This window comes from Anser cygnoides, chromosome 2 (assembly GCF_040182565.1).
Source record: "Anser cygnoides isolate HZ-2024a breed goose chromosome 2, Taihu_goose_T2T_genome, whole genome shotgun sequence".
Classification (NCBI taxonomy): Eukaryota; Metazoa; Chordata; class Aves; order Anseriformes; family Anatidae; genus Anser; species Anser cygnoides.
Window position 1 is genome coordinate 100,004,144 of NC_089874.1, and position 27,027 is coordinate 100,031,170.

General features: G+C 39.1%; 1 protein-coding gene across 6 annotated transcripts in view; it reads right to left on the reverse strand.

Moving 5' to 3' along the window:
• Positions 1–27,027, reverse strand: part of CARMIL1 (capping protein regulator and myosin 1 linker 1) — a 186,694-nt gene that overhangs the window by 91,332 nt on the left and 68,335 nt on the right. For all 6 annotated transcript variants that reach the window (XM_066992704.1, XM_066992702.1, XM_066992706.1 and 3 more), the window contains 8 exons: positions 21,016–21,066; positions 17,038–17,097; positions 14,546–14,667; positions 12,419–12,516; positions 11,986–12,056; positions 11,777–11,850; positions 6,570–6,645; positions 4,286–4,374 (listed from right to left, as the gene is read on the reverse strand). In XM_066992704.1, coding sequence (XP_066848805.1) covers positions 4,286–4,374; positions 6,570–6,645; positions 11,777–11,850; positions 11,986–12,056; positions 12,419–12,516; positions 14,546–14,667; positions 17,038–17,097; positions 21,016–21,066 — 641 coding nt within the window. The remainder of the gene's footprint in view (positions 1–4,285; positions 4,375–6,569; positions 6,646–11,776; positions 11,851–11,985; positions 12,057–12,418; positions 12,517–14,545; positions 14,668–17,037; positions 17,098–21,015; positions 21,067–27,027) is intronic.

Below are 27,027 nucleotides of genomic sequence, written 5' to 3' on the forward strand. Positions count from 1 at the left end.
TAAGAGACTGAAGGTCACTCTATCAAAGCTCAAGCTACTTTTGATAAAGATCTGACGGTATAAAATAGGAATTACACAGATTTCTGTCTCCTCCATGCCATGCATGGGTGGGACATATATGTTAACTTCCATACCATTATCTCCCACACTCACAAAGCTAATCCTCCCCCCTCCAAGCTTGCAGCAGCTCTACCAACAAACACTCAGACAGGCCTTGCAACATATCAGAAGGTCAACAAAGCAAGGGTATTCTGATCTTTTAAAACAGCAGGAACAGCTCTCTCAAAGAACAGCAGGACACTGAAACTGGTCTTCGCTTGCTTCTTTTTACATTGAGAAGCATCAAGATTGACCACCGACCCAGCAATGTGTGCCGAGAGAGACTGATGAGATGTCAGGTTGCATAAAGCCCCTAACAGCCAGGTCAGTTAGCACAGATAGCTTTGAACTTTCAACTAAGTGTCATAGGTAGCTGTAGAGCATGACCAAAATCCACTTGCACAAAATCCTGTTCCAAATCCACTTGAGAGGCAAGGGAATGTTACCCTCTCTGAGAGCATTCTGCTGTGGCTGGACTACCACACCTCGCAGTACTAAGTTCAAGGCTGGCTTGGTTTTCCTACATGACAACACTGACAGAATCTGGTGGAGACATATTCCACACTTTATGTCAGAAGGCTGTTGGCTGTTATCACCTCTAAGCCAATTCCTCAAACCTGTCCTTGTACCTACTGGGCAGCATTCATGTATTAAGGGCCTAACCCTACCGTGCAGTTATGTTAATCTGAGACCATACTTTCAATGTTCTTGTAGTTTATCTGTGTTAGACATTGACTTAAGAATCAAAAAACATCCCTTGAGCTTCCTTCACGCAGCAACCTTCTCTCTCTTCCATGCTCTGGAAAAGAGTGGAGATTGGACAGTTACAGCCTCATAGCTTTGGGCTCTCTGTTGTTGCAAGGTGTACTCAAGTACAGAGACGTTCCAGGAAAGTTTAATTTCCCTTCGAAACCCCATTTCCTTAGAGGGACTCCTGAGGGCAGAACAGGTTCCAGTGCTGCTAATGCAGGGTGATGAGCTGCCTTTAGGACAAGCATATTCTGAAATACAAGCAGCATGTAAACACAAACACTCAACACTAAATTCTGTACTTAAATCTGTGCCACCTGACAGGCCTCGGGGTATCCTGCTTTGCTACCTGCTGCTTCTGCAAAACACTATGCATCTCCTGTAGGTCCTCTATTTGCCAGCACTCTGTAGATACCCTCCAGCAGTTCAAATGGCACCACATGTCTATGCTAAGGCAACTGAATAAAGCCCAGAAAAGCACATCGGGTTTTTGAGTTCAAATAGATTCTTGTCATTATGTTATTCTGCCTACACCTCCAGGCTTGTTTACAAGCTCTGCTATGGCTATTGACACCAATATAGGAAGGTCACCAGAACATTTTTGACAACTTGTGTGTGTGTGAACTCTGTGGCAAAGGCACAGTATATCCATTGCCACCAGAAAATGGTAGATTACCTAATTTAGGGTGCATTAAGTTCTAAAGTTTTGTTTTGAAAAAAATGACACTACTAAGCCTCTCTCTGAGCAGCCTCCGCCAGCAACGGAGGGATCTGGGCTCTGCTCACAGGTTGACATCATTGACATTCCTTCCCTCTGTCCACTCAAAGTCCTAAAATCTATTTATTTTTATTTTATTTTATTTTGGCTGCAGACTTCAGCCAGAGTGTGTAATATAAGCCTGATGCTTTCTACAAAGCATCAAGCTCACCCTGCATGCATCACACAGCCACGCTTGCATAAACTGAGGACACTCAGGCTTGGAGGTAAAGCTTAGAAAAGGTCCAGTATAACTATACATGTGGGAGAGGAAGGATATTTCACCAAAGGTAAAAATAGCACGGATCAGGAAATCTCAGACAGAAATTCCTCAAGATCTGTCTAGACAACATCTCCGAAACAGAGAAACAGAGGGTGTGTGGGGGAGGAACTAAGGTGATGTAAGGATACTCAGAGCCCATCCAGCAGGGGAAGATGAGCTGCATGCAACACCTCTCTCAGAGGCCCTCCTCACACCACTACGGGCACCTCTGTTCCCTCTCTGTTGTAGCAGCCATTCCCCGTGGAACAGGGCAGCAGGGATCAGTGTGGATGGCGGTAGGGACAGCGTGCAGAGCACTTAAGCACAACAAACAGATTATTTTTACCAGCTCTTACAGACAGGCCTTTCCAGACTGGAGAATCTTGTTATTTCATAGAAAAAAATATTCTGGTTATCACATATTCCCCTATTCCTCTAAAGCAGCTCATGGACACGTGACTCTTTTCAAGCTCACTTGAACAAGTCACCCTGAACTACTCTCACCGAAATCTGGACACCACCTGCCTCGATTAGCATCCTAACAATTATCAAAACATTACTCCTTATGCATTAAAGCCATCCAAAATAATCTAGATTGCATTATTTAAGTCTGCTAAAGAAATAGCAATGGGAATGGTATTTTCAAGAACATCTGAACTGGCAGAAATCTTATCATACATGGGGGCTTCAGTTGACAGCCCACTTTTCCCCAACAGCAAGTCCACACTTGCCTAGTCCTGTGTCCTTACTACTACTACTGTATGACAGCTTGCTGTCCCATCAGCTGGGAGGATGACAACTGTTTATGGATCCTTGTCCCACACCAAATCACAGACATGAATGCCTGGAGGTAGAAAAGAATGCAATCATCTTAAACTGACCCTGCCACCAGAGGAAACATGCTCTTGCAGCTGCTCAGGTGTTTCTGAAAGCATTGATCTTGGTAGCTCTTTCTCAACACTGGCCTGGCAGTCTGTCACAGCTCATTAAAAATGGCTGGTCGGTGAGCTATGTGACGTGAAGAAGCCCAGTAACAATAGGATTTCCTCCTAGCGAGCAGATATGATAACTGGCAAAACTGACAAATCGTCCTTGACAAAAACAGACAGACAATGCTGATCAGAGCAGATACACACCAGGGCAAAATGCCAAACACTGTGCATGTAGATGGAGGCATGAAAACCAAAGTCACACGTTGATTATCTGTCAAGTCCTGTTAAAACTGACACCAGCTCCAAGTTATAAGTCACTGTAGGTAGCGTGCAAATGTAAGTCAATATATCTTTTGATATTCATGATTAGCACTGTGTTTTGTAGCACAAAGCGCAAGAAAAACAAGATTAAAATCAGGTGTTTTTGTTTGAATGACAGCTTTTAAGGACACTGTGATCAGGAAGTTCGGGTGTAATTCCAAACTCCACCACAATTTTCCTGAGTCATTTAGGCAATTCTCTTCTAAAGGCATTTCAGTGCAAAGCCAATTTTAAAAAAGGGTGAAAAAAACAACAAACAATGGAAGAGAAGGCAAAATAAATGATACCACAGCATTTCCCTGTGCTTGTTTGCCTTTTTTTTTTCTTCCTTTTTTTTTTCCTTTTTTTTTTCCGCTTTGGTATAATGCTCTGCTTCTCCCACTTTTCCACTACTTTGTTTCTTAACACAAAAATTCATTAGTACTAGAGGTCATTTTCTCTACATAGTCGTGGATGCTACTCTAACACTATAACAAGCTACACCTACTTCCGACGGGGCTAGTTTGTGACTTGAACTTTGCATCTATTTGCTCTGAAGAGAAGAAGGAAAAAACTACCTAGTAGCTATAACTTACTGTATTTAAAACACATGCATTAAACTGCACATATTACCTCAACATGCTTTTTTTTTTTTAAGGCTATAGCAACGGATTAAACAATCATCTACTTTCTTGCCTCTTTAAAAAAAAGTTGTTAAAGTAGAAGTATTACTACATTTGAACCACAAATGTAATCCTCAAAAGATAAAAAGAGCTTTCTTGGGAATGAAATCATAATGTGTTATACAAGATGGAATGATACACTTTTTAACAAAACCTTGAGCACTTTGAAATGACAAAAAAGTTTTCATGCTTCTCTTGGTAAGTCTACTTGGAGAGGAACAGTGTGAGCTGATTTAGGGTTTATGCTCTTATCCAACCCATTTTGCTCCACTTAACCCAATTTTCCAGGCTGAATCTTAAAAAAAATGTCAGTTTAGAGGGATTTTCTGGACCATAAGGAACCTCTAAAAAGCCTAATGACAAGTTCGTGACTACAGATTCCTCAGAACAAGCTAGACATTAAGCTTGAGCTTTTTTAATGTTTACTCTGGCTAACACACATCACATCCTTTTTGCTGAGAGTAAGCAGTATCTAATGCAACATTTTGAAGAAATTACTTACGTTCTAAGCCCGGCATTCTCTAATACCAGTTCTTCCAATCGATTGGACCTACTCACCACTCGCAGAATCTGCTCACAGACATCAGTGGACTGCCACAAAAAAGACGGAAGAGTGTTAAAGAACACAAACATAGAACATATGGTTAGTTAGCTAATTATAAGCTGTACATCATAACAGGATCTGGTCTATGAACTGCTTCTTGTCCTACATAAATAAGAATACCAGGAACATCCCAAAGACAGTCAGATGGCTAGAGAGGACATCTGGAAAAGACTCAGAAAAACAAAGGGCAAACTAAAAGTGAGTCATTTATGAAACAGGCCACCTAATCATAAGGGGCAGATTTTTTAAAATTACAGTAAAATGCATTAGAAAAACACCAACCCCAGACCCTGTGGCTCAGAAAAACACACATGTAATTTTTGAAGAAATCTTTTTCATATAGATGCTAATACCGCAGAAAAAAATTACAACTAGTGCAATGGAAAATAAAGCCTGACCAGGAACAACAACCGAACACTGAGAAAGATGATTTAAGGCTGACAAAAAGCAAACAAAAAATTCAAGAGCAAGAGCACTCTAGCTACACGTCCTCCAAAGATTGCTTAGGGACTAGCGTTGAAGGGTGACTGTATTTCAGCATGAGTTCTGCCAGCCTACACAGAATAAATCACGTCTCATGATCATACTCCTGCTGAATTCTGGAATTTGCACAGACGTTTACAAGTACCATGATCCAAACATAACAAAATGGTTTGCTTGCTGTGCTCATTCAGACAGAGATAAAACCTCAAGGTTACAAAAGCTATACAGTGAGCTTTGTATCTCATCACCTTTTATTATAATCTCTTATTTTGACTCTTAGTCTTCTTTTCACAGCACACACTATCTCACATTCAGATGAAGTCCAAAGCTGATCTTTAGTCATGATCATGAAGTGCTGAAACTATTCTATGTCATCCACCCTTAAAATCTGGCATTCATACTTGGGATATCTTTGTCTCTAATGACAGTATGGCATTTTTGAACACTCTTTTAAACTAGCTGAAACTCCTAAAAAGAAAAAAAATGCTCTAGCACACAGAGAAATCTTATTAATCCTTTACACAGTAAAGGTGACAATGTTTTCTAAAGATTGACGATTCAACTATCTCTCCAATTATATCTTTGCCTTTCATATTTTAATAATTCAGAAGATCATCGTGGTGTTTCTGCAGCAGAGTGACTGCAAGTGGAAAGTTTCATGCATGCACAGTAAAAACACTACAGATCATGTCTATCAAACACAATGTCTGAGTGGGACTCACAAAGCACAATACATTCAATGGCCTCTGGATATGTCTGACCTCACACCGACCCTCAGCAGTATCCCTGTGGCATGGATTTACTGTCCAACAGTTTGTATTTTCCTGGTATTTTTGACTGAAATTTGAATGTATGGAAGATTAAGGTTTTGTTTTGTTTTTTAAGGACTGATGCATTTTCAAGATTGACAAAGTTTATTTGCTTATTATATAAAAGTTGCTAAAAAATCACCCAAATATCTTATTAAAATAAAAAATATAATAGAAAACAGTTCATCAAACCACTAATTCCACCTGTAACTATTAGCTTTCAGGTTTAGTAGAAATAGTGTATTTTCATATATTTAAGAAGTCACTTAATTACTTATTTTCTTGGCATTTTCTTCAGTTGTCCAACTTGTTTCCCCACTTTTTACTTTTCAGAAAGAATGCTGTTGGGGAGGAACATCATTGTCACATGTCACTACATACTTGTCACTTTAAAGGGATAGTTTCAGGCAACTGGGAGATAAAAATCATCAAGATGCGATGAAAATTACAAGAAAAGCCTGCTCCATGATGTGAGGTTAAAAAAAAAAAAAAAAGAATCTAGGTATTTTCTAGGTATTTTCCTTACACTTCCAAAAAGCAACAGATATTTCTACTGGCTTTAAAGTTAGTCTCCTGTTTAGTCACTTTGTATTGTTTGAGGGAGCTGGTAACACCTGATAGAGCAGCTTTACAAGTCACCATTATGGCCAAATAAACTTTCCAAACTTTATTCATGTGAAATTTTGGCAAGACCTGGCCCTCAGTAGTGTTTCTATGGCATGAATGAACCATCCAACTTTTTATATTTTCCCTATACAATTAATGGAGAAACAATTTTCAGTTTTCAAATAAGACTGCCCAGTCATATTTACCTAAAAAAAGTTCACCTTAAAAAATGCAATGGCATCCTCTAAGGCACTGCAGATATACAATTTCAATTTGTTACTTACTAATTTCAGATCCTTGGAGGACAGCTTTGTAAACCACTGATTATACTCCAGAGCAGCAACTATAGGTATTAAGTCTCTAGAAAAAGAAAAACACTTTTACACACATTTCATATAACTGTCAGTTTGGGTCATTTGAAACAGTCTCTTAAGTGCTCTTCATATCTAATTCCCTCTGCTTTTGCAATGCTAATTGACTGTCATCGCTATTACAGAAAGCTCTGCATTCTGAAAAAAAAAAAAAAAAAAAAGAGCAGCTGTGTGTCTTGCCTGAATTTTAATACAAATTTTTGACTGGCCAACTGACATCCATTCTAGCATGAATTTTTAAACAAGAAATTTGTCTGTGCTGCCATTCCTACTTTTAGCATTACTTTTTCTTCAGCCTCTGACATATTTAAGCTTCTTAATCACCTCTAATTATAATTGAGCGTGACGCTAAAAAGCTTTTTGGCAGTCTGATGATTTAATATAATCCCGTGACTGAATGCTTCTAGAGAACATATCCTTGTCTCATCTCTATAGTTAAATTCCCCTAGGAAGCAGGAGACCTGCAAAAGGATAATGCGACTTTCAGCACAAACCCTCCTTAATTGTAAAAGGGATTTCACAAATGAAATTCTAAATTATTCCCGTTTTCTTTATTCCAAGCCTCTTAATTTGATCTGCTCCCCCTCTGCTAAATTCCGCCAGTAACAGACATTGACAAATGCCATGTCTGCATGCCACCCCCCAGCAGAATCATTCATCAAGCACAGGGAGACCACTTAGCAGCACTGCACTTGGACCATTTATACACAATGTATTAAATACAAATATACACCCACACTCAGACTCAACAGTTACTTAGAAACCCCTTGCCTTTATAACAAAACAAAGAGCTGTAATGTACGTGAATGTACATGATCAGCAAAATAGTGCCATGTGAGCCTCAGTTTTTGCAGGGAGAAATTTAAAATTATTAGCTTTTATAAGTTAGTACCACCCCCGAGCGTTTCACTCAGGACATATGCAGGTAGGCACTAAATATGCAGCACCTTTCTCACATCTTTTCCTTCTTCCTCTCCTTCACTTTCCTCCATGAACATTCAGACACTGCAGGGTGATCACTAAACACGTAGCAAAGCCAAGAGACGTGGCAACATCATATGGACAAACCTTCCACAGGCTATATTGAGAACCGCGGTTGCTGCACTTGGAAGTACAAGCCCATCACGGAGGTGACAGTAAGAAGCTGTGGCACTCTGCAGCAAAAGACTGTAGCCTACCAACTGTGAAGCTCCCAAAAACACTTGTAGAGGAGATAAAGTGTGGAGTGTGTGGTGCCCTTCAAAGATTAAGCCTACCTTCCACGTTGTTTGCAGCATGCAACAAGTCTCATTGTGAATTCATTTCTGTCACGGTAGTCTTACAAACTTCATCAACTATACAGATTTACTTCCACTTACCACCTTTTTTTTTTTTTATTACACATACTCTCTTTTAATTTTGAAGAAGTGATTGACTAGTGAGATGTTAGCGTGGGAAAAAAAAAAAAAAAGCAGAGGTGTTTTCTCCTTAGGCTGTGCAGGCAGGAACTTTGCTATGGAGTCAGGAATGCCTACACACATGTTTGTTCCTCCTTTCTCTTCCCCTGGAGTGGTCAGTGAGAAGGTAACGAATTAGCAGCTTTGACGCCCCTCTTGCCAGTGCCTTTGCCTTGGAAATGGAATGAACATGAGAGTCGGTTTTCAGGTGTAATTTGGGTTTATCCTCCCAGTGGTAACCAGGCAGCCACAGCTTGTGGTGGATGCAGCGAGGCAAATGCTGGACAGGCTGAAGGCACTGCCATCATCCTGGTGGAGCAGTGCTCTTCGTGCTGCGGACAGCCACCCCAAAAGGGGCAGAGAGCACCACCGGTGGTTATATTTCAGCGGCGGGCAGCAGCCCAGTTCCTCCAAAGGAACAGAGAGACAACGAGCAGCGATTACTGGCTGCATGTATTTACACTACCAGGGAGCTGGTAAGCCAGCTTGGGCGGCTGGCTAGAGCTCAGTACCTCCTGGTCACCTGGAAGGTGACTGCAGGCAGAGCCTGCCTGAGGCTGTCCCTTTCTCTCCTCTCCTTCCGAGCCTGGGATGGAAACAGCCAAAGGACAGGGGGTGTTTGGAGTTACCGGAAAAAAGCTGCTGCACTTTCAAGAAGTTAAAGAAATGTTGCTACAGCAGGACAGGAATATTTTAAAATAAATCAAGCCTGCTGATTTGCAAATTCTCATCTTTAAATAGTTTAGTCTTCTGCAGTATTCAAGGCCTGTTTGTTCAAACTTTAGACAAGCACAGATACTGGCGTACTTCTAAAACACCAACTGGAGGAAAAAAAAACCAACAAAAAAACACCTCCCTTCCTCCACATGCTTGAAGACAGTGGAACATCTGCCTTTCCTGCAGTATTTTGTCTAGAAACTTTTGTCTATCAAATCCTTCTTCACTTTACCATCCAATTTTCAAGAGAAAATTTAATAGTTAAACAAAGTTGAAGAAAGTTAAAGTTATATAGTTTAATTTTATTTTTAATTTTGTTTAAATTTTTGAAGGTGTTTCTTACCAATGAGGATCCTTTTGGAATTTACCTCTACTCCTCTTATTTTAAGCGTATCTAACCTTATTGTACTTATTCCAGAATTTTCCTTTTCAAAATGATATACTGCTTTTTTCACTTTATTTCTATTAAATTCTAGATGTGGTACTGACAATGATCAGAATTCTTCTGCAATACAGTAAGAAAGAACGCTAATGACCATTTCCAAAAGCAGGGACATCTCCTAACATTCCCTCACCAAGTTATATTGAATTGCTTACATTTATTTATTAGTCTGCTTGCTAAATTACCATCCAGAATAAAGTAAGATTTACAGAATGTACAAAATGTAAATCTGTGCCATCTTAAATGAAAACAGATTTTGTTCTTCTGGAATGCAGAAAATCTCTCCAAGCTTCAACAACATTCAAACTTTGCCAGTGCCTTCACGTGGGTTTTTTTTGACAGTTCAGTCCCCCAGTGTATTTAAGATGACAGGAAATCTAAACAGTGCAAAGAAAAAAAACCTAACTAATCACACTTTTCTGACAATATATTTGTGAATGTCCAAAGTTTTGAAGGCTAAAACATAGATGAAAATTGTGCTGCAGACTTAACTAAGTGCTATTTGCCTTTTTTTTTTTTTTTTAAATGTTACACAATTATGTGGTTCACAGCACAACATAACTTCAGATAAAACCTCAGAAGTCGTGTTCCCAAGTGGCAAGCCATGTTATGCACTCTGAGTGTCAGACACTCTGGGAACTTAAATTCATCTATAATTCATGCCATCTTATGTTGACCTCTAACAGAAATACTTTACAAGGGAAAAGCACAAATTGTTTATTTTTTGCAATGCATAGCCCTTTTATCTAGATAACTGAATATTCATCCTACCTCACTTCAGAGCTACTCCACAGCATGAAGTGTACAGTTTCAGTTATCTCAAAAATCAGGTGGACAAGATATACAAGTTTCTCAAAATCAAAGAAACATCGGCATGTTGTTAATGTATACTATTCTTTGCTAAATGTCTGACAAAACACTTGCATACACTCTTGAATTATTTGGGATCTCAGATCCTAATTTGCATTTGTAATGAATAACATATAGTTTTGACTTCCTAAAAAAAAATAATTTTTCTTGAAAATTTCAATCTAGAACCTTTTTCTCAGTTCCAGTCCCAGTACTAAGAAATTATAATCTCAAGTTGGCGTCTAACACATGTAAATGGATCTAAAGTTGTTTTAAATCTTTGGACTTACTTACACAATCATGAGGCATTTAATAAAAACTTTTATTAACAACACAAATATTTTTCCTTGGTGATGTGAATTTTGTAAGGTATATTTCAGTGAAAACCTTCAGTTAAGCTATAACTCATTTGAATCAGCTAAGATGCTTTAAATACTTAAAACACTTCTATTTTTCATTAATAAGTAGTATTTTTCACTCCTAATAACTTGTTCAAACATTAAATTTCTATTGAAGATGGGTATCTGCAAGTCCCTTTTTCAAGAATGCCCTACGTTCTTCTCAGCACAATACTTCTAACCATTCTTTTGTTCTTGTCCCACATTTGCTTGTGCTAAACAGTACTCCTTTCCTTAGCTTCTCTCCGCAAGTCTTAAATGACCAAATTCTTTGGCTACACTTGTCATGAAGCCCTGCAGTCTGCCTTGAGTTACCTCTGAATTAGCCAACATGGGTACTAACATCACCATGGAATTCAGTACGGACAGTGAAAACACCACAAAAGCTGAGTAAATATACAACTAATTTTTTTATATTTTTTATTTTTTGGAGGGGGGTGAGTTTACACACTACGTAGCTTAAAGCTGCAAAGCATGCTGAGCCAAAATACTCTTATTTACCAACCTCCAAGTTCAGCCTTTCTGTTGCATTTTAACATTGTACCTCTGACAGATTCTTAATTCTTCCCTTGGGTTTTCCCAAAGAAACAAACACACTGCCTTATTTACAGTTTCTTTAATTTGGCATTTTTCTTGTATAATGATTGATTTTAATTAAGACTCTTTACCATTTTTTCTTACTTAAATATTTCGGATTCAGCTTTCATAGAATCCAATTTTCTGAGCCAGATAAAATCAGTAAACCAAATACAACATTTAGCTAAGTTTCAGCATCTTACAGTAAAATTACCCTCAATAAATGCCTTTCTGGAAGTACACATTTTTGATAGCATCTTTTGTCAGTGGAGAAACTACTGGCTGGGTTTCAGTTGAATAACTTAAACCTTCAACTGACTTGCTGAAAAAATTAATTTCCTTTACTGTATACCCCACGAGAAAGATTCTGAAAAAATAAATACTACATAATTTCCTTTTTTATTTTCCCTGCCAAATGTAGTTGCATGTTCTCTATCTGCTATCTTTTTGGAGTGCTTCCAGTAGCAAAATATATTTATCTCCACAATGAAATGTGCTCTTTATGGGGCTTTTGTGTAAAAACAGCATCTTTGTGCTGAAAACTAAAAATGCTATAGATGGTCGTTTCAGAGGTCTAGACATTCAAGTGACAGCTATGGGAGTATCGGGCTTTAGCAAGGACAGGCAAATTCTATTGGAAGGACAGGTTAAGAGACAAGGAAAATTTGCTAAGTATTAGCATGATTACTGCATATTGTTTACCTGTGGTCAAGATGGCTGAAGTCTTGCAAATTCAACTCTCTTGTATCTTGTGTCAGATAAATTGTGTCAACATCCTGTTAAAAATACGTAACCAAATACATCTTTATCGAATGTATTTCCTCCCCCCCCCCCACCTATTATGATTTATCTGCTCCTTCATCATTTGTGCAGTTAGCTGAAATGAGCTCCTGCGCAAGACTTGTACTTACCCACTGTACTTCTTCTCTGTAGGGAAATCCAAGCCAATCACACACACATGCATACATCTGCGAAAAGCCTCCTAGAGACAACCCAAGAGAGTATTTAACATAATCGTAAAACAAACGAAAAGACATCTAAAAGTATATTTTAATACTTAGTATTAAAGATACACCCAGACTTTCAAAACTCACTCTCTTTTTCTCTCAGAAGTGTGTCCATTGTGCTGCTGAAAGAAACTGAAACCATCCTATCTTTGTAACACCCGGCAGGTTACAAGAAAGCTTAAAATAGTTCTTTCACCTACCAATCAGAAGTCTGCTCCTTACTAATTACACCTTAAAACTAATTACACCTTTACAAGCTTCTACCAGAAATAGAATTAGACTTCCTGACACTGCAATTCCAACCTTTTTATTTTTGAGCCTCTAAATTCATTCTCACCACAAGGTCCAAGTTCTGCCACTGTCTGACTGTCCCACAGGGCCTGGAGATTAGTCAGTCTTTCTGAAGGCTCCATAGTTACTTTTTTCATAATCCTCCTGAAAGCAAAAGGCAAAAAGTATTAATGACTTTAAAATATTTTTAAACCTGTAACACTATATGCACCCACCAATCTCATTTATTTCAAGTATGGTTTTAAATTTCCAGTTCCTGTGTATAAGAAGTCTTACCATCTTTAATACAATTCAATTATCTGCCTAAAAGTCAAACATATCGTGATGCAAGTAGCAGGAGTAACATTTATTGGTCTCTTCTTTCCTTCCAAGAATTAACTCTGTGACTTCTGGAACAACTGAGCCCATTTCTGTGACAGGATCACTCAAGCTATCTAGACTTGTGCCCCCCAACTATGACAAAGATGCCTAAACTAGGAGGAAGACATGGTATTACTGGCTACCCTGAAACTACTGCCATCTACCCAAGTGCTTTTATGCAGTGAAAGCCTCATGGTGTGAAGAGCTACAGAGCTCACTGAGTAGCTACCTACACATGGCCTCTAAGCTGCGCTCCTAGCTCTAATTGTTGTAATTTTTAGTGTTCTTCCTCTTCTATGCAAAAACACACCTTACTTGGTTTAAAAAATTTAAAATATCTGCTCTTCTGAATGACAGAACAGTCTCAGATTCCAGAATTCCATAAAACAGAAGAAAAAATTAATAATAGATATTCATAGGAGAAACCTCTTTCCCCCTTGTTGCCTGTTCCCATCTTATAACACCTACATAACTCCAACATCCTCATTTTGGAAAGTTATGCCATTTGAGAAAAGAGCAAGAAATTTGATTTCTTTCCTAGGAGCCAAGCAATCTATATACTGCTATACAAAATGCCCCAGCAATGTTCTCCAGAAAGCCCAGAAAAAACATGTATACGGCTCAAGGCCTTCACAAATGCTGACAAAAACATGCACAGCCTTGCGGCCTTCTTCATTCTGCTCCTTTTGCTTACATTTCTCACATAATTACTGTGGTTTTATGGCAACACTGCTCACAAATATTCACTTGTATGTATGCTTTTTGAAGGAAGATCTCCATCTCCATTAGAGCAGTTAAAAATACTGCCACAGAGATAAAGTGGAAATAAAAAAGAGCCACCAGCTAGAGTTTATGAATTTAAAATTCCTACTTCACCTAAAGTAAAGGTGAATAATAAAGACATACACCCCAAATAAAACATGTAAATTTAGCCTGACCACGTACATTTAATGTCTGTTACAAAATTTCACTCAAAAATAAATGCATCCTGGAAGACTCTTACACAGTCCATTTTCTCTAATATTGCTAACAACCAGGAGCTGAAGAGAATAATAGTAGAGCTGCTTTATCTTGTAGACAGGGATGAAGATGAGGCAAGGGTAGAGAAAAGAAAATAAAATGATAGAAAACTAAAGAGAATTGCTGCAAGATAAAATTCAGAGGCAGAGGAGAGCACAAATACAAGAAAAAAATGTGAAAACAATGCAGAAAGAAGAAAGGCAAAAAAAAAGAAAAAAAAAAGCTAGAAAATCAGATGTATGATCCAAGGAGCCAGTTATTCCACAGAGAGTATATGACAATGTCCATGGCTTGGTGTTGAAGTGCAAGACTCCCAACCCTGTGAATCATTTCACAAAATTCAAAGTAAACAGAACCTCTTGCTCTACTTCCAACTCAGATTTACTTCTGGGGAGAAAAAAAAAAAAAACAACAAAAGAAAGCAAAACCCACTGAATATCACAACTGGTTATGGGGAAAGGAATACAGGAATACACTCAAACAAAAAGCTACAACCTAAGTTGTCTGAGGTTGGACAGACAATGTAAGGTAAAATAAAAACTTTTGACTCTTAACTACCTGTATTAACCCTTCAAACTAAAGGCTCTTTTGGCCCTACAGAGCATCCCTGAGCTATCGTCTGCACTGTCTCACAGCTCTTCCATATACCGCAAAAGGCCTAATAAAGACTTAGCGCTTGCCTTAAGGTGTTTCTTGTACCCTCAGGGCATTTCTGATGCAAGGACAAAAGGCGGTGGCTTGTCACCCTTACACACAATCTGCTCATGCTACAGTTGGCCTACAAGACACTTACACTGGAGAGAGTCCAGGGAATATCTTCCTGAGGCAGGTTCCGATGTGTGCCAGCACCTCGTTCACATCCTCCGAGGTCGCCATCTTCATGGAGATGCTGCATTTCTCAGTTTCCATAATCAGCTGTAAACAAGAGGGCATGAGGGCAGGAACTGGGTGTCATCTAATTCATATCCATCGAAAAAGGACAGCATTTTGAATGTCAGCTGAATGCTTTGCATGCCAGCAAGGATCTGTTATTCTGTAATACACGACATGACAGTGTTCCAGGCAGAGGTTCTGAGCTTCTTGCATGTACAAGAACTGCGTACTCGAACTTTGCTTTTCCTAAAAGTGCCCTGCTTCCCACGGGAATAAAGGCTTCCAAGGATCTCGACCTCAGTTAGCACTTCCAAAACCAAGAACTTTTCACGGTATTGTCCTGTTTTGAACCACATCCCAGAACACCAGGAGAAGTGAGCGCAGCCTGACAGGAAACTATTGAACAAACAGGGCCTGCTTCCTCGAGCAAAAAGGGAAAGTCTTTAACAGCTGCAATTCTCTGGAAAAGCTCTAATGCTTTGATCTGCGCTGTTTAAGAAAGTGTTAGGGTAATACAATGTCCCAGCTCAAAGGATGCAGCAATTCAGCAAACTTAACGGGCCCCCTGTCTGGGGAATACGTGCTTCAACTAGGCAGGGGGAGAAATAAAGCCTTCTGCTACCCTTCTCTGCCATATACATATATACGTATTTATTTATTTATTTATTTATACACACGCACACATATATATACATATATATGAGTGTTCAGAATACAACTGGATTGCTGTATGACTGACACATCAGCTCTGCTGCTGCTTTTGGCCGTGTCACAGGAAGCCGTGTAATACTTCTGTCTTCTCCAAAGTGTATATTTAGCACAACCAACAAGTCCAAGTCAAACACTTTTAGGTTAGGTACTGCGTATACAAAATAAGAAGCCTGCTCCTAACATTAGCATTGTCTCTGTACATTTGTACCTTAATCCTAACGGGGACACTGCACAATATGCAACAGAAATTATTATTTTTTAATTGAAACTGGTAGTTGGAGCACTTTCAGTTCTCACTTCACATCTAGAGTCAGCACCGGGTTAACTCTAGAAGAGGCTGCTTTATCCCAAAACCACAAGGAGAATCTTCACACCTTTTGCCACTAATTCAACTCCTTTCAGAGAGCTGCTGTCACTCTCCAAAGATGAACAAGTGGGCAACCTCCTACTGTTTTTCATCACCACCAATATTACTACACTACTTCCTACATCACTCTGTCCATTTGTTATCTTATACTTGGAAGCTTTCCATGAGATGCCTAGCATGAGATTAAGTCCTTCAGACATCACAAAGATAACGTGCTTCTTACAGGAAAATTGCAACACCAACATTTGCCCCACAAGGAATAACCAACGATTCCACCTGCCTTACATGTTTATAACACAAGCGGATGTAAACATGTAAACTTTAAAAGTTATTTTAGGAAAACGGTATGCTAAATGAAGCTGCTGAAAATCAGGACTTTCCCTCATAAACCCTGCTACAGCAATGATCTTCTATGCGACTACCGATAATTAGCATTAGCTACCATGGTATTTTATTACCTGAAATAAATAGGGTCACAAAACCAAACAGAGTTTACTAATGTCTCCCTATCAAAAAAGTAAACATGTAGACTTGTTTTTTTCCCCTTTACAGAAGGCTTCAAAAGCCATGTTAAAAATATGATATGTTAAATACAAAGAGAACTTTTCAGAGTTCAAATAAAGTGCCAGATGCTCCTATTTCTGAAAAAAAAAAAAAAAGCCAAATACACATGAACCACATGAAGACTTTGATAAAATTGGACTTCAAATCTTATCAACATGTTCATCTTATGAATGAGCAATGTATTAAGTGTTTTTCTTCCTGTCAACTTCTCTGACATTCACTTTTTTGAGGGCACATTACCTGCTGCCAAACATATTTTTTGTTATATACAGTGCTTTATAGAGTAAGCGACGAGAGAAGTCTGTCTGCAATGTATGCAGTAGCATTTGGTTTCACCATAATGGTATACACCACAAAAGTCTTTCAAACTTGAAAACTTATAATCATCCAAGTGATGACTGTAATACCAGCCACCACTGTTTTATTATCTCTGAGAAAAAATATGCACTTACAAAACAAATTAAAACTTGTTCTGCTCCAACTGAGCTATGAAAAAACAGTATTTCTTATCCCACCCGTGCAACAGGTTCCCAAAATTGACTCTTTAAATTCTTATCTCTATTGTCAAACTTTACTATCAGCACGAACCCAAGAATTCAAATGTACAACATGCTCACCAGATTGGGACACCTACATGTTAGTGCACTACCTCCTTGACTGGAACAGATTTAGCAATGAGCAAACAAGTGCCTTTTTATCTAGAATATTGCTGGCGGTAACACGTATCAGTGTGTCACAGCCTGATTTCTCTTAAGTCTGAAAACACTCACCTGACCAGGTTTACAGGAAGTTACTCCTTGGATTTCCAAGTAGCTGAAAGTTAGTTCTAACTGCAGTCAAAAAAGAAAACGCCACATTAGTACAAACACTGTCTGATTTTTAAAAGGTTAAAAACGATTGAGCGAGGCTACTGTTTTTTTACGTTGATTTCTGTAATTGATTTTAGATACTTATTAATATCTGATCACATTTTGTACTTAGAGAACACATTGGCTTGTTGCAGGTTCAATTAGAGGTTACAGGGACATTGCATTGAGCATTTTATTGCAAGCTATGAGCACTCTTTACATAAAACGTTTTACATAAAACTTTGTACATAAAACTTTTAACAAGTTTTATGACAAAACTTTACTTTAAAAGGCATCATTGTTTATACAATATCCTAATGATGAGTATTCTTGTGACTGAATAATCATGAAGTAGAATAGTTAACAGCATCACATATTACTCTTTCATTAGTTACACTGAGCACAGATGTGAAAATTTTACTGTGTAGAAGCTGAAGGGACATATGTACACTATTTATATATACATATTAAAAGATATATATCTACTATATACATATATATAATTATAAAAGTAGAAATGCTCAAGACTATCTTAGCATGTCTATAAGTTTGACAGGAAATAGTACATTAGCTTTTCCTGACTGGGTTATCTGGACAACATTCAGGATAGGCAGGGAAGAACAGTGAAGATATTTAATCCAAATGGACCTTTAGAAGAGGTAGAGGCAGGAAAACCCTCTGCTCTGAGGACAAATCTAAGGCTATGGGGAGTTTGCCAAGTTCTAAGTACGCAGCCACATGGACAAACATCTTGACAGCTCAGATATGCAGAATGAAACAAATCTCTTGGAGTGAATCAGAACCACAGGGTAAGTCATTAGCATGGTCATTTCCTTTTATTTATCATCAATATCATTGTGATTGTGCAGCCTGTTTGAATTGTATATATGAAGTCTCTCATACTTTATCTTATCCTAGATTCACAACCAGTGTGCTTGCAGGCTAACCAGCAAACACCATGTTATTCCACCTCTACATTGGCGGCAATCCTTTAAAAAAATCCTGAAACACTCCTGAAGCATTCAGTAACCAAATGTGAGTCTAAAGAATGCCCCTGCACAAAGATGGCAAACACAAATCAGTTTCCAAACTTGACAACTAGCTAAGAGTTGTTATTAAGCAAGTATCCACATAGGCTCATTATCGAAGAATTGAGGCACATGAGACAGAAGCAATGAAAGCATCTTCTCCTTGCCCACACCAGTGTGTTGCATTTTTGCAAGAGTAAGACATCCACTTCTCCTCAAGCCTCACTGGTTCCTGATTTCCCAAGTAGGACCGGCATTTTTTCCTGATGACAGCACACAGCCCCATTCATTTCATTCAGACCAGAAAATAATTAAATAAAATCCACAGAAGCTCTTGCTTGTTATTGGTGTAAGCCAGACTACACACGTAGAGTTAAAAGTCTCTTTTTCTCCAGTGCTAATTAAATTAAGCAATTAAACAGGAGACTATTTGACATTTATTTCCCAAAATTGAAACAAAATGTTAGGAAAAAGTCTCTGTGATGGAAATCCTTCATATTTGCAAATTATTTACTTACCAGATTGAGGGTTCTGCTTTTGCTAATGTGCAAAAATATGCATACGTACACACAATCAAAAATATGTTTCTACCCCGAGAGAAGTTTACACAGATCCAGACACAAGAATACATTCTGCAAAAGTCCTTTCAACTAGAATTAGCTAATACCAGAAAGTATGGCCACATCTCTATACTTAAGCTTCAGTTCATTTTTCTACTTAAACACATGGATTTATAGTCCTTTTCCTGCTTTGCAGGAAAAACACAGAAAACATCTACCTGAAACTAAGAAATTATTTTTACAGAATTTCACAATTCATAATCTTATTTATTACCTAAAATTATGTTCTAAAGACTCCTTTTAAAAGTGTGTCTCATTTAGAGACCCTGTAGTTACCAAGACAGCTGATTTCACAGCTTTCAATTTTTTCAATCATAAGGTACTGAAAGCTGGCACTAGAAACATGTTTGCAAACAATTACATACCCACAAGTACTTCACATACTTATCTGTGGGCCGGATGACACATTCGACTTTCAATAATGTTGCAACTATGTTTTATATAGACTGTAGCAAGAATTAGGAAGCTTTAAGGACTGCACTTCCTTTTCTATTAACCCATCTAGATTAGTGGAAAAGAACTGATTGGACCGCAGCATAAAGTTATGAGCTGACCATAATAATATCCGTGCTCTAAGGATATTCATTAAGTGGATATTTCACTTAGCCAATCTTTATCCCTTTAAACTTTCATCCTTGTTTAGTAGATTAAAGCAAGGACTCATCAGCGGTGTTTAAAGAAAGGTGAAGCTTGCAATCAGATGTAGTAGTAAGTCACTCCAAACCCACCATCTCTGAGTGCACTCAACTTTGTGCGAGTGCCCTGGAGGAATAAAGCATCTTTGTTGTATGTTCTCAGCTGTCTTGCTAGGAGTGACCGTGTGCTACTTGTAAGGAAGCTCTCAGGCTCAGAAAACTGCTAAGCAGCTTCTGAGTATATGGCAGACTTTAGAAAATTCAGTGAGTTTGGTTAGTCCTTCTACAAAAGAAAAATATTTTCAACCATCCTAATAATTATTGAGATATACTTGTTGAATTTTGACATAGGATCGTGAACAGTTTCTTCTGATCATCTTTCTTCCATTTGTAATCACTGAAGTCACAATTTTGTATCTACGTATTCTAGATTTCCATGAAAACAGAATGAAGTTCTTCAACTAAGTTCTTCAACTAAGTAACTCCATTAAAAAAAAGAAAAAAAAAAAAAAAGGAAAAAAGGCATTTTGAGAGGCACCTGTGATACTAAACTGGAAGCACAGCTATTTCTTAGCATATCAAGTCCAAGCCTTCAATGGCTTTGTGCTGAATTACAATGGCTTTGCTATGGGTTATTTAACAAGGTCTGTTTCCATGCAACCTGTCACCAACTTCTGTTTTAAAACCAGGCAGTAAACCACTGCAACCCAAAAGCCAACAGACATCTGTGCCACAGGGACAGGGTGATCAAGAAAGGGAAATAAACTTCAGCAGAAATTCAAGCTAGAGGTATCCGATCTGTCAGTCAGAATCTTCAAATTATAGGTAAGGGTGGTCACATATACCAGTGACCAGAATTTAAAATCTTACATCAATCTTTCCATTTATTGATCCAGTTATTTCTATAAAGCATATCTACGTATACACATACTTATGCACACACGTGTGTAACACACCTTTATACACATGTGAAACACAACATGGAATGTGTGTCAAATTCACATTCACTAATTCCAAGCTGGACAAGAGATGATCTTCCACATCAGTCATTTTCATTCACGTGGAAATTTTCTCTCACTGCTACAACAGTCATTACAAATTCTTCTAGGAATAATAATAATTCAGTGGCTTTGGTAAGGACAGTTATAAAGATGCTTTTCAAAGTGAACTGCCATCTCCATAGAAATCATTAGAAAACAGGGGAATTTAGTAAAACTCAACATAATTTCTGTCTCCAAATCAACTATATTTCTATTTGACATTAGAAACTCTACAGGGCGTAATGCCAATCAGCTTGTTTGAAACTGTAGCACTACAAAGGTCATCAGACTCATATCTCATTTCATCAAGTTGACGTTTCCAGCCTAATACTTCACCCACCTGCATTTCTAGAAGTTAAAATTCCTCTAAAAACGTTTATGTAAACTGACAACTCATTTAGGGCAGACAGAAACGGAAGCATCATTCTAACAAATTTAACACCATGCACCGTAACAACATTCCTTATTATAGTTTTAAACATATGCACAATGTAACTGAAATATGCTAAGTTTATGCAACTTACATTTATATCTAAAAACACACAATAGTTGTAGAAGAGAAACACAGTAGCTTTACCTTGGTGGGAATCCGAGATGTTAAAAGAAATGCCCGACATGATGCCAAAATCTGTTAAAAAAAAAAAAAAAAAAAAAAAGAAAGCAGAATTTGTAAGAAATACTTCATTTATCAGTAATATTATTGAAGAATCTCTTCTAGGAAAATCCTTAAATCAGAGGGAAAAAGCCTCGAGTGGAGTTAGCGACTATTCCCTTTGCTGTCATACACTGAAGGAAGCAAAACTGGGCTCCGATCCAGTACAGCTGAGCAAATAGACTGCTGCAATCTGGTCATCTACCAACTAGTTAGTATAGCATCAGACTAGAAGAAATTTATTTAATCAGTCTCTCGAGGACATCTAATAGCAATCTTAGTGACATTTTAAAAAGAAACAAGGATAAGAAGTCCTATCAGGAACCGTGGTGCACTTAAATGTGACCAAAATATGCAACATAAACACGATGTTAGTAATATAAGAGACTATATGCAAATATTTTCCTTTGGATACACAGAGTGCATTTCTAGAATGACAATGCAAAGATTTCTCAGTGACACCAACTGCATTTCTTCTCTGGCAAGGACAATGGAAAAACGTGATTAGATTATTGAGAACAGTGACTCTGGGGAGAAAACACAATGAGACTGAAATATTTTAGAAGTTATTGCCAATCGAAATATAATGATATATAGAAGTACCACTTCAATTTCCACGCACAGATCTAAAGCCTCGCAAGAGCAATGAATCACTTTGCAAAACCACAGCACAGCTTCTGATTTACCCACCTATGGAATTAGTTATTGTCGCCTACATTTTTTCCAGCCAAAAAAAATAAAAGATCCCAGTTTTCAGATCTAGATTCACACATGCAGAAGATCAAAACCCCCACAGCACATGTAGAGATTTTCACAGAGCTGGGACCTGCTACGTCCAGTCGTGCTAGATAAACATTTCTCTCCGTACACAGAGGTTAACACAACACATGTCCCACTCAGCACCCAGCTCCTAACATGCTTTAGACGCTTTCAAGTTTGGATTTGAACCTCTGTATCTCAGCTAACCTGCGTTACAGCAGGAAATGGTGCCAGCAGATGACAGCAGGGCGGCAGCATGGCAGGAGCAGTGCAGCAGGGACGGGTCAATGCCAGGGTGAAACCTGGAGGTAAGCAAGGGAGCCTGGGTGCTTTGTATTGTTCACATCGGCTCCTGGTGGATTTTACATCTAGAACCCAGTATCCTTTTTTTTTTTTACAGTAACATACCATATCTTGCTAAAACCTCAGAGCACGAACACCGCCACATACTGTTTGATGTTAGCAGAATCTCTCAGAGCTGAAGTGAACAGAGACAGTGCTCCAGTTCAAACTAAGTTTTGGCCACGCTGCTGTGGAAGAGTAATCCTTACCTCCTGCAACACCCATCCACCACCTAAAGTCCCATTTTGCTGTCTGGCACTCCTCTGCTGCAACCCAGGGTGTTGGAGCATCCCGACCCTACCAGACAGACCGGCCTCGTCCCCTTGCACTCACTTTGGGGAGAGAAAAATTCTGTCCTGCTCACGTTCAAGCTGCACGATCACGAGCACTCCTTCCACAATCCGGCACACAAAGGATGGGGAAAGGTCTCACAGAATAAAACCTGGATTCCTTCCACTCTTTCACTGCCCTTCCTAAGGACAGCTGCCCACAGTATTTGCATGCAACGCTCCTGGGTATCTCTGGGAAGGATTAAACCCCCAGTCACACCGTTGTGTTAGATAGTGCTGCTTACAAAGGCTCCCTTTAACATGATTACAATAAATGTGATCAGCCCAAGTAGCAGAGGTAAATGCAAACCAGGTAACCAGAAGGCTGTAACACGGTTAATGTTGGAAAAGGATGTTCCAACAGAGCATACGTCAGCGCATCCCCATGTATTGGATGCACCGAGACTCCCGCAGTGATCCTGCCAAAGCCAAGCACCTATTTGCCTTAAGAAGATGTATTTACACACAGAGAACTGCTGTAGGACGATGCCCCTTATTCATCCCATAAACAATTCTTGAGCAATAAAACTGTACAAAAGCAGCCTGAGCCCTTTCATCCAGTAACACTGTGATTTCTACAGTTTTCACGCTTGGGACTGTCAGAAGCAAGTTAAGAGTTTGATTTTTGCATGAGGTCAATCAGAGACAAGGTCAACTACTACTGCAAAATTAACGTCCCATTTTGACAACAGCAGCACCAGGCTTCTTTCAAAAATGGTAGAATTGGCCAAGAGGAGGCCTGGCATTTATCACAATTTCAGCTGCTAAAAGCCATGAATATGTATACTGACCTTTGACAGGATCAGCATTAGTTCACTGCTTTCTCTTTCTTCCGTCTTTTTTTCACAATTTTATGCAACATCTGCATTTTAACATCAACATGTTTGTTCATGTTTGGAAACACAGTAGCCTCTACCCCAAAGCCGCTTGAGGCTCTTTTGATAAGCTGAGAAGCATTACCGGTTTTTGGTGCCCTTTTTCTCCTTGATCCGGCTGCAGCGCACAAATAGCGACTATCAAGATCCCGGCTCGCCCCTTTCTCTGTGAGCAGGGCTCTGCAATATCGATACTGCTTGCAAGGGCAACACAACACATATTGTGGACTGCTTACAAGAATGCATCGCCCCCTCTTCCCACTCTGTGAAATGCAATGCTGGCGCCAAATGCGGAGGCACCGGAGGTGTTTTCACACTCACCGTTCACGTCCCCGTCGAAGCACAGAGTTATTTTGCGAACGAAGTCCCAGGTCTCCATGCATTCCTCTAACATGAATAATGAATGTGTGCTTAATTGCATAATTGTCTAGGGCTTTCCAAAGTATCCAGCGGTGCTGGGTTTTATGAATAGCTAGATTCTAGATTTCCTGGAGTTTTTAATTTCTTCCCATAAAGAAAATAAAAAGCAAAAGGTAGCCCCTAGCTACTCTCCAGCAGTTCTCTAGCATTTTACTAGGAGGATTCTGCTACCATTATGCTTATTTGGCACTTGAGGCACCTTAATTACAAGAGAAAGAGCGTCTTGGTCAAAGTCACGTCAAAAAACAGTCGCTCAGAGGAACACTTATCCAGCAGCAGCACAAAGCATGCCCTTGCTTAGGCTGTGCCAGAAGCATTGGCCAGGCACGGTGTTTAATCTCCTTTTCCTTCAGATAAGGAAACATTCACGTGTTCGGCTCACCAAGCTGCGACCCCATTCCTCCATAACCATATTGTTTGGTCACAAGTGGTATTCGATCATTAATAAAGTTAAAAGATCCTGTCAAAATATAAACATATGCGGTGTCATTCTCTAACACACCTGTATGCCCAAAGACTTGTAAGTGACTGATGTGACAGGGATCGAAGCAAGCAAGCACACCCAGGCTGCTGCTGCGTGAAAGGGACGATAAAGGAGAAGTATATTTAGTGTGCAGTCGCTTCAGTCTGTCTTCCTACTCTGCCTTTTTTTAAGCACAAAGCAGGATCATTATTTGAATGTTAAATGACTTCTACTCACACGCAGATACCCAAAAGTTGACGATTTCTTACTGTTTTTATCATTCTCAACTCTGAGACACTCACTCCACCTCTAAATGTATAGGAAATAAGTTAAAATTGAAAATTAATTTCGAAACATTCACCAAAAACATATCCTGCAAATTATTTCTGCAGAGATTCATGGCCTACAAGGTCAACTTTTATTTACCAGAAAAAATAATTTGCTTCAGTAAATACAGTTTGAACACAGATCCTCAGTGAGTGCATCAACAGAACAAATACACAGATGCATCTTGAGATTTATTGACAAATTCTAGCCATATTTTGGCACTGTAAGTTTAATTACCAGGGCTGCACTGGGTTAACCCAGCAGACTACCTGTCCATCAGTCTTGGGAAGGTCGTTAGTTGCTCTAATGCATCTGTTTTGCCAGACAGACCACAGCAAATCCAGCAACCTCATCTATATTTAAAGTGGTTTCAAATTCTCGAGCAAATGAAACAAATCTTTTAAAAACCACTAGGCTTCTCAAAATGCATTGGAATAAAGAGTTCTGGAAAACTCAATGATGATGTACACAGTGACCATATACACGGCTTTGTGATGAAATAAAACAACATGAAACAACCCCTGCACTTCACTGGCCATGGGAAGGGGCGTGATGCTCACCCCATTCACCCCATGGTTGGAAACTGCCATTTGCTGAAATGTTTATGAATAAATAAGTAAAAAAATAAAAGCCAACTTCTTTTCTCTTGCAGAAAACTGATTGACAGACATCTAAAAAAACCTTTCTAATTTTCTGATCAAATGTTGCAGTTTTACCTCTTAAAATACACTCTCTGATGCCTTCAGATCCTTTTCCCCCTAACATTTGCCATTTTGTCAGCCTCAAACTGCTTCAGTCTCTTCCATCACAATTTACTTCATGAAAGAAGCATTTGTGACAGGCTTTCTTATTTAGAAATACATCATTTAGAGAATTCCTTGAAATCCAGAAGACAGTCAATATTTTTTATATACTTCGCAGTTACACCATCCCTGTTTTTGTCATTATTCATTATCATAATTATCCCAGATGTGATTATTTTTCCAGTTTCCATGCTTACTAGCTGCTCTATGATTTCTATCAGAAGCTCTCCATTACCGCTACTGGTTCAATATCTAATGCATACATAATAACATGAAGTAAAGCAGCAGCACTAATATACATTTTGTTTTGTTAATATATGGATGAATCAATACGTGTTAGGCCATCCAGTCTCTTTCGGTCCCTCTAGGATGGCCTGTTCATTTCCTGTGCTGCATGTCTGACTTTGTAAATGCCTCCATCCCGAAGCGACCGGAGTTCGATCAGATAAAAGGCCCTTTCCAGCACTGCGTCAGAGGGATTCGAGAGAGATTTGAGCTAGTTTCGACCAAGGCAATTTCTGCTAAAAGCACCGTGTCTCCCTGTACGAACAGGCTAGCAGACATCCTGGAGGCCTTTCTGGAGGGCTGGCTAGTTCAGGCTCTAAAGGAACACGTGTGTTACTTCAGGGATGGTTTCCCTGTGCCCGCAATGGGCTCCTCTTTGGAGCGCTGGCTCCAGCGGAGCAGCTCAGCTCGAGGCTGTCCCAAGGGCTGTCGGCAGCACCACCTTCACCCGCAGTGCTCCAAGTCCTCCAAGCTCTCATCATTTGGGTTTGGCTACTTTTAAAGTGTCATCTAGGATAAAGCATTGACAAACCTTATCTGCTCTTGTTCCAAGGATGTACTCATTTATCCAGCAGCACTACAGAGGTTTTTCTGAGCTGGGGAACATCCGGAGCACGTGTTCTTGACATTTACCTCTTAGCATTCACTTGCAAACACCACAATTTCTCCCTCCTTCAGTCCACCTCAGCTGTGTTGAACATACTCACGCGGTTTGTCTACAGCATTGGTGCCTGTGTAGCTGCCCAAATAACTGTGCAAAACATACCCCAGAGCAGCCCCTCGGTAAGGAAACCTCAGGCACTCTGTACAGGGCACAAACCTTCACTGCTCTTCACTACTGTAGCACTGCGTTAAAAACTGAAAGCTGTTCTGTTATGGCCCATCAGTTTTCCTTCTGTTCATATTTTCTGGACAGCAAAGGATGGTATGGAGAACGGTTGTTAGTTGAAATGGGTTTTTACAGAAAAAAAGTGGGGTCAGATGTCAGAACTGCTGGTAACAAATCCACTGTGTTTCAGAAGTGAAGCATGTTTCAAATTAATTTACAGAACAAGACAGGGAACACCACAAGATGGCACAATGGAGTGCTTCATTCAAATTTACCTTTCAGGCTAAGTTATAGTAGACCTATTTAAATAGAAATGCTTACTAAGCTATTGGAGAGCTGTTCCAATATCCAGAATAGTTTCTACTTCAGAGGCAACAATGAACAAGCCCTCCTCAGAAGAGGAGGTTAAAAAATACACCCTTATTTTAAAGCTGACAAAACGAGGCTTGAATGCAAATAAACAAAAAGGCAAAATAAGTAGCAAAGCTTGAAAGAGAAGCTTGAA